The 6955-nt window shown below is 40.8% G+C and overlaps 1 protein-coding gene across 1 annotated transcript; it reads left to right on the plus strand.

Annotated features, from left to right (window-relative positions):
• The first annotated feature begins 3043 nt into the window (after positions 1-3043).
• LOC121772608 (putative receptor-like protein kinase At4g00960) lies at positions 3044-6430 on the plus strand. Its single transcript, XM_042169780.1, has 6 exons — positions 3044-3276; positions 3366-3502; positions 3660-3870; positions 5216-5450; positions 5540-5690; positions 5864-6430. Exons 1-6 carry the CDS (start codon positions 3213-3215, stop codon positions 6254-6256), a joined length of 1191 nt encoding a protein of 396 aa, XP_042025714.1. The 5' UTR covers positions 3044-3212; the 3' UTR covers positions 6257-6430.
• Positions 6431-6955: the final 525 nt, after the last annotated feature.

Genomic DNA, 6955 nt, shown 5'->3' on the forward strand with positions numbered 1-6955 from the left:
GCCGGGAGATACCCGGCCGGGTGAATTTTATGTGCAATAATTCCACCCGGCCGGATGGCCAATTTTGTTCATAAAGAGTCCAGAGACTTCTACCCGACCGGGTGGATTTTATGTGCAATAATTCCACCCGACCGGGTCCGTCTGACTGATGATTTTTAGCCCAAACGTGATTTTTTTGAAGGAAAAATAAAAGAGAGAAGCTAGGGCAACGAAAAATCATTCTCTACAAGCCGCAAAAACACACACTCTCTCTCTAGGAAGCACTCTTGGAAGAAGATTGGAGATTCAAGCTTCAATTCATCCGCCAATTGTAATCCGTATCATGAATTCTATTGTTTTCTTTAGTTTTTGTTTGTTTTCTACTTTGAACATGAGTAGCTAAACACTTTGTGTAGAATTCTTGGTGAAGATGCATTGATTCATAGTTATTAATCCAATTGACTTCGTTTTTATCTTGCTCTTGTAATTATTTGAATTATTCTTGTGCTTTTTCCTAACAATTGCTTGATCACCAATTGGGAGTGTAGGGTTTCTTAGAGTAATCGGGAGATGAAATAATTAATCTTGAAAGAAGAATAATTCACACCTTAATTCAATAGAACTCGGGAGAGTTGAGGTTTTGAGTGGAATCTGTTATCTAATCGACCTATTGGGAGTTAGGTCTAAGAATTAGAAGGGGACTTCAATTGTTACACTTAATCTACAGGTTTCTCACCTCGGGAGGAGGTTTAATCTACATGTGTGATTGATTCAATAATTCTAGAGACTTTAAATGGTAAATCGATTTCAACTGGGTTAGGCTATGAGTTGTGCATCGGATCCTTGAATTCTGCATATTTCTCCACCATCTTACACAGCTTTCTTAATTGCTTTCGTGTTTAAGTGTTCTATTTTATTCTCTGACTTTACATGCTTTTAGTAGTTGTTAGTTTTAAAACCAAAAATTTCTGATTGTCTGGATAGTAGTTGAAATTGGTTCGTGGTACTTAAGTTTACACTTAATTGTCTCTGTGGGATACGATATACTCTTGCTTGCTATTTGCTACGATAACCCCGTACACTTGCGGGTATTATTTGGGTAAAATAAAGTTGAGTCAGCCGGCGAATCATCCCCCGAAGGCTGTGGAGGTGCACTAAAGCCACGTGGAGGCGGAATACCAAGTTGTCTTGCCATAAACTCAATTCCGGCAAGATAGGCTTGGTATTGGGGAGGCGTCATGCGGGAAGTGTCCGCCATTGTGGCGGTCATGTACATGGACATTAGGGAGTTCGAGGGTGCCCCCGAGCCCGCCTGGCTAGATTCGGCTCGGCCCCTCCTCCCTCTAGCCGCCTTCGACGCATTTCTCCCTTGCGGCCGACGGCGCCCACGGGAGGACCCCCCGGCATCGTCTGTCGTGCCCTCAACCTCCTGTGAGGCAAACTCTTGTGCGGTGCTGCCCGAACCGCCCTCACTAGACGAGTATTGGCCACCCGCCGTGTGCTTCATGCGCTTCGAGGTCGAGCCCAAGCTGGACCGGACACCGCCGGCCCACCTTTCCTAGTCTTTGACGACCTCTCAAACATCGACATGTTTGAATTGTTTGTCGGTGTCGTCGAAGTAGACTCGCAAAGCCGACCTCAGAATGTCGGCTCCCGTGGCTCCGCTTTGGTAATGAGCCGCTTCACTCTTGTAGATGGCGCAAAATTTTTTAACCTCTCTGTCGACTCGGTCAAAGTGAGCGCGGAGCATCTTAATCTCGTGGTAGGCCACGGTGACCTTTTCCTAGAAGCACTTCCGGGATTGTTGATTCCCGATGATGGGATCGTACGAGACGCTGATCCAGGCGTTGTACACAGCCAACGTTTCCTTGGGGCTGTACGGATGCCGACCTAGATCCTCTTCCTCCGCCCTGGAGCTTCCACCGCCTCGGCCTCCTCCACCGCCTCGGCATCCTTCCGGAGTGGGTTCAACCGAATAATCCTCCCGAATCTGAAATAATCCCTGCGAATACCTCGGGGCGGAGGGACGAGCGTATGCATCCACGTCAAAATGGGGTGGTTGGTACCCCCCGGCGTCGGCGAACCCTGGGTGCCCGGCGTTGACGAACCGAAACCACCACCCAGGACATTGTACATGCCCCCAGTCGCCGAACGCGTTGATGTCAAACCCGCCGGAGCCGCCACCGCCAGAGTTTCCGTCGCCGGACATTTTGTGATAAGAGGTTACATGAAAATTGGAGAGGAAATGAAGATGATTTGGGAAAAATAGATGTGTATTTGTGTGTGAAATGATGATGAATTAGGAGTATTTATAGAGTAAAAAATAAAATAAAAAACGGTAATATTACCTTTTTCGATTTTTAATTTTTAATTTTTTTAAAATTCGAATTACAAAATGATTTATTGCGTCAGCGTGACGATGCCCACTCGAGGGCCGGCGAGTGGGCGTCACGCATGGCGCCGGAGCGTGCCACGTCGCGGGCGCGTGGCGAGACAGCTCGCCATCCGTCTCGGCGGGACATGACGCTCGGCGGACTGGGGACGAGACGGGACACTGCAACGCGTCTCGCCGCCGCCTCGTCCCGCCGTGACGGGTTACGAGCCACCCGCGTGACGCGTTGCGGGTGAACTTATGAAATCCCAAGTCTGATTTTCCCAATTGTTGAATTTTATGCGCGTGGACAAATTATGCAGCTGTTCAAATTATCACTTGTTGATTGAACTATATTTGTGCTCTATCTATATTCTGACATTATACTGTGCGACTTTATTCATTGTGAACTATTTGTGTGCATTCTCATAAAGTTTCATCATTTTCTATTTGGCAAATCGTATTCCTAAATCTCTGCAATTTAGAAATTTATTTAATAAATCCTATACAATTTTGTGTATATAAATTGTACAAAGTTTATACGACTTGTCACGGCATAGATTACTTTGACATAGTTTATATATTAATAAAATGTTTTGTATACATACTGAATGAGACATCAGTGAATTTTATATTGAAGAGATTTTCAACAATTGACATTGTTACACATTTGCAGTTAATTTATTGCAAGAAAATTTGAAAGCAACCATCTATGCCTCTGGTTTGCGTGTGAGGTTCAACCCGTATTAAAAGTCAATATCCAGTCAATGCGCTTCTTCTTCTCAAAATCGCAAAAACTTCATTAAAACACACAAAATTTCTCATCCTCGTCTCCAATTTTCTTCATGAAGATGAGATTGAGATGAGAAAATCCAAAAACTTCCTCCAGAATCTCCTCAAACCCTTCACGTCCACCTCCAATAGAGGTAATATATTTTTCCGTTGTTTTTTTTAGACTGAGTTGATGAGCTTTGTTGAATATTTTTTGTTTTCGTGTTTTGAAATGTGATTAAAGATCAAGACGAAGACGAGTTAGGGAGAATTGCAGAGCGAGAGCAGAAAAACTTTCACTTCGAAGCCCTTGTTGCAGCGACTAAGAATTTCCATTCCTCTCATAAGCTTGGAGAAGGGGGTTTTGGCCCAGTTTACCAGGTGCAAATGCTGCTATTAAATTCTTCAATATTTAATTTTAGATTATATGTATACTGAATTGAGCTGGAGGGGAACTATGATTTGATTCAGGAGTATTTAGTGGTTGAATAAATGTTTAATGTTTTTAGGGTTGTGGGGTTTGCTTGATTTTAATTAGGGGAAATTGAGTGATGGGAGAGAAGTAGCTGTGAAGAGGCTGTCACAGAGATCTGCTCAGGGGAATAAGGAGTTTCTGAATGAGGCCAAGCTGTTGTCACGTGTGCAGCACAAGAATGTTGTGAATTTGTTGGGATATTCGATTCGCAGTGAAGAAAAGTTGCTTGTTTACGAATATGTTGCGAATCAGAGCCTCGATAAGTATCTTTTCAGTAAGTTTATCTCCTTAAAGTTTCATGTTTTGTGTGATGAATGAAGGTTATCGTGGTTTACGTTTTTGCCTTTGTAGCTTGCTGGTTCGGGATACAAACGAATGCAAATTATTATTGGTTTTTATGGATAAATTGTCTCTGTTAAAAAAATTATAAATGATTGAGATGTAAGTTGTGATTATATAGTAGTTTGAGTTTGTGGTCATGGATAGAGACTTCAATTGGAATCTCCAATATTCAAGTCCCACTTGAAGTTGAAAGCAGTTGTTTATGGCTGCATCTTTATTGTAACTTTGAGTATGATATATTATAGGCTTCACCATATTGTTGCCAAATGCACATTTAGGATGAAACCATTGATGTGCAGTGAACTTAAATTTGGCAATGTAAATGGTTCTTTTAGCTCGTATTGTGTTTCATGGATAAACTTTGGAGAGTGACTGATATTACATTTTAGTCATCTGCAATTGCAACTAGGGAGAATAAGTTGTTTTTATTTATGACTTATGAGATACCTACATATTCTTGAAAAACAAAATTAAATTTTGGGTGAGGTGGAAACAGCCACTACTGTGTTTTTTAGTGACAGATTTGTACACACTACATAGATCTTAGAATGACCAACATTTCAGCCAGTTTCGTATCCACTGAAGTTAGAATTATAAGCATGAATGGGAATCTAGATTTCGAAATTGAGAAAATAATTTTTTTGTCTATAAAAGCTACAAGAATATAAATTTTTAATTCTATTACAACAGCCCCGAGCAAATATGAATTAGGTAAACAAGATGGAAGTTCATTCTGCTTATGATAGACGTATGAGGTAGGTAAGCCTAACTAATTTCCGTGCAAATTAAAACAATTCTCTACCTGTCATGCTAAAAACGACAACTATTTATTCTCGTGGGGTGAGCAACAATGAGAAGGGAGTGGAAAAGAAGTTCTGATGCACCTGCAATATTAGGTTTCTCAGAAGATTGATTAATGAATTTTGTAACTTGGGGAGGCAAAAAAACCTCTCACAATATTACTCACTTTGCATTTTAATGTAGATTATAGAACCCTTGACCAGTGATGGGAGAATTCGAGTCATATGGTTTAGTTAATGCTCGACCTGTTGTTAAGGCTAATATTCAACATTACATGTTATGCTAGTAATATTTATTTTTCGAAACATCTCTACTCTCTGTTCTAGAAGTCAGTCTGAGGTAAAATTTCCAATTTAGTATCCCCTTGGTAAATCTCAGTATGGCATGTCATATTTAACTGTAGTTTAATAATTTGTGGCATTTAGCTAGGCAAGAGAGTGAAATTGACCTCACATTATCTGGTTCTTCTTATTTAGAGTCTGACAAAAAAGCTTTACTGGACTGGAACCGAAGGCATGATGTGATAATAGGTGTTGCGAAGGGCCTGCTCTATCTACACGAACAAGCTCATTGTACCATCATTCACCGAGACATTAAAGGCAGCAATATCCTACTAGATGAGAAATGGGTTCCCAAGATTGCTGACTTTGGCATGGCTCGCCTTTTCCCAGAAAATCAAACACATGTTCATACCCGTGTAGCTGGTACCAAGTATGGTTTTTCTTAAATTTACTCTTGTTGCTGCATGGCTATTCGAGTGGTGTTAGTGAACAAATATGTATGCATTTATTTGATTGCAGTGGTTACATGGCGCCAGAGTATCTCTTGCATGGCAGCCTCTCTAAAAAAGCAGACGTTTTCAGCTTTGGGGTTGTGGTTCTTGAGCTAATTAGTGGAGAGAAAAACTCCACTTTTTCCCGAGATCCTGATTCGGATAGCCTGCTTGAATGGGTAAGAATAAAATTTGGTATTCATTGTAGTAGCAGGGATCCTTATATATGCTAGCTTTTGAGAGAGAGAATGGGGGGAATTATGTCATTGCATCGTGTATCCTTGTGCAAGTGTGCCTCCTTACATGATCAACTAATCTAACAATTATTCATTCTGATAATCATTGTGAGCAGGCGTATAAGCTTCATAGAAAGCAAAGGAGCTTTGAGATCATGGATCCAGTATTGGTGTCATCAGCAGATATGGAACAGATACCAATCCTCGTTCAAATCGGGTTGCTCTGTGTCCAGTCTGATTCCCAAGCACGGCCAGATATGGACCGTGTAGTGGTGCTGCTGTCAAGAAAGCCAAGACATCTTGAAGAACCGGGTAAACCGGGAGTACCTGGGTCAAGATTCAGGCGATACCGTACAGGAACCGCCTCATCAGTCACCGGGAACTCTGACGGGTCGAATTCAAGATCCTTTGGCTCCACACAGACACGAAGCGCCTCATCAACTGCTACTTCATCGAGCATTGCACATACCCGTTTAGATCGCCATGGAAAGCGTCCTATTCAAGATTAGATTGTAACATTCTTTCGTACATAGAATAGATTCAAATAGTGTCTTTTGTGTTGATTTTTGAGGGAAGATAATATATCTTCTCACCGGCTCAAAGCCTAACTGACCTTCTGTTGGTGTAGAGAGAGAGAGAGATGTTTGGTATTTTTTACATATTTATTATTTTGGGCTGTTAAATACTCGTGCAATATGGTAGTACTATTAGTGTAACTGCACAATTTCCAGTACTTGAGAGATGATGTGTTTAGACGATTCACTCAAAAAATCGAAAAGAAAAGAGGAGAAAATAGAGATGATGTATCTTGTCGTGGCATCTATGTGCTGGAAATGTGGACATTGGCTCAGATTTGCATCTATTATGTCTCTCTTATATCGATATACTCCTTTCGTCCTCAAATAGTATGAATTTTGCATTCGCTACGAGTTTTAATACATTATTGGTAAAGTAAAAGAGAGATAGATATAGAAAGTTTTTTAAGTATTGTTAGTGGAAAATGAGTCTACCTCATTAGAGAGAAGAGATTTCTAAAATTGTAATGTTTATATTATTTGGGGACGGACGAAAAAGAAAATAGTGCATACTCTTTATGGACAGAGGGAGTATTATAAATTGAATTCTTTTCAATTTTGCAATGTATGCTTAATTTTTTGACGAATGCAAAGTCAAACCGAAAGAGTTGTGATCACATAAGACTACCTTCT

Source organism: Salvia splendens, chromosome 16 (genome assembly GCF_004379255.2).
Source record: "Salvia splendens isolate huo1 chromosome 16, SspV2, whole genome shotgun sequence".
Classification (NCBI taxonomy): Eukaryota; Viridiplantae; Streptophyta; class Magnoliopsida; order Lamiales; family Lamiaceae; genus Salvia; species Salvia splendens.

What these genes read in the sequence shown, in the direction of transcription:
- LOC121772608 (XM_042169780.1), top strand. Translation starts at nt 3,213, where the DNA reads ATGAGAAAATCCAAAAACTTCCTCCAGAATCTCCTCAAACCCTTCACG. An exon ending in CACGTCCACCTCCAATAGAG is followed by an intron (nt 3,277 to 3,365) that starts GTAATATATTTT and finishes ATGTGATTAAAG; the next exon opens with ATCAAGACGAAGACGAGTTA. An exon ending in CGGATAGCCTGCTTGAATGG is followed by an intron (nt 5,691 to 5,863) that starts GTAAGAATAAAA and finishes CATTGTGAGCAG; the next exon opens with GCGTATAAGCTTCATAGAAA.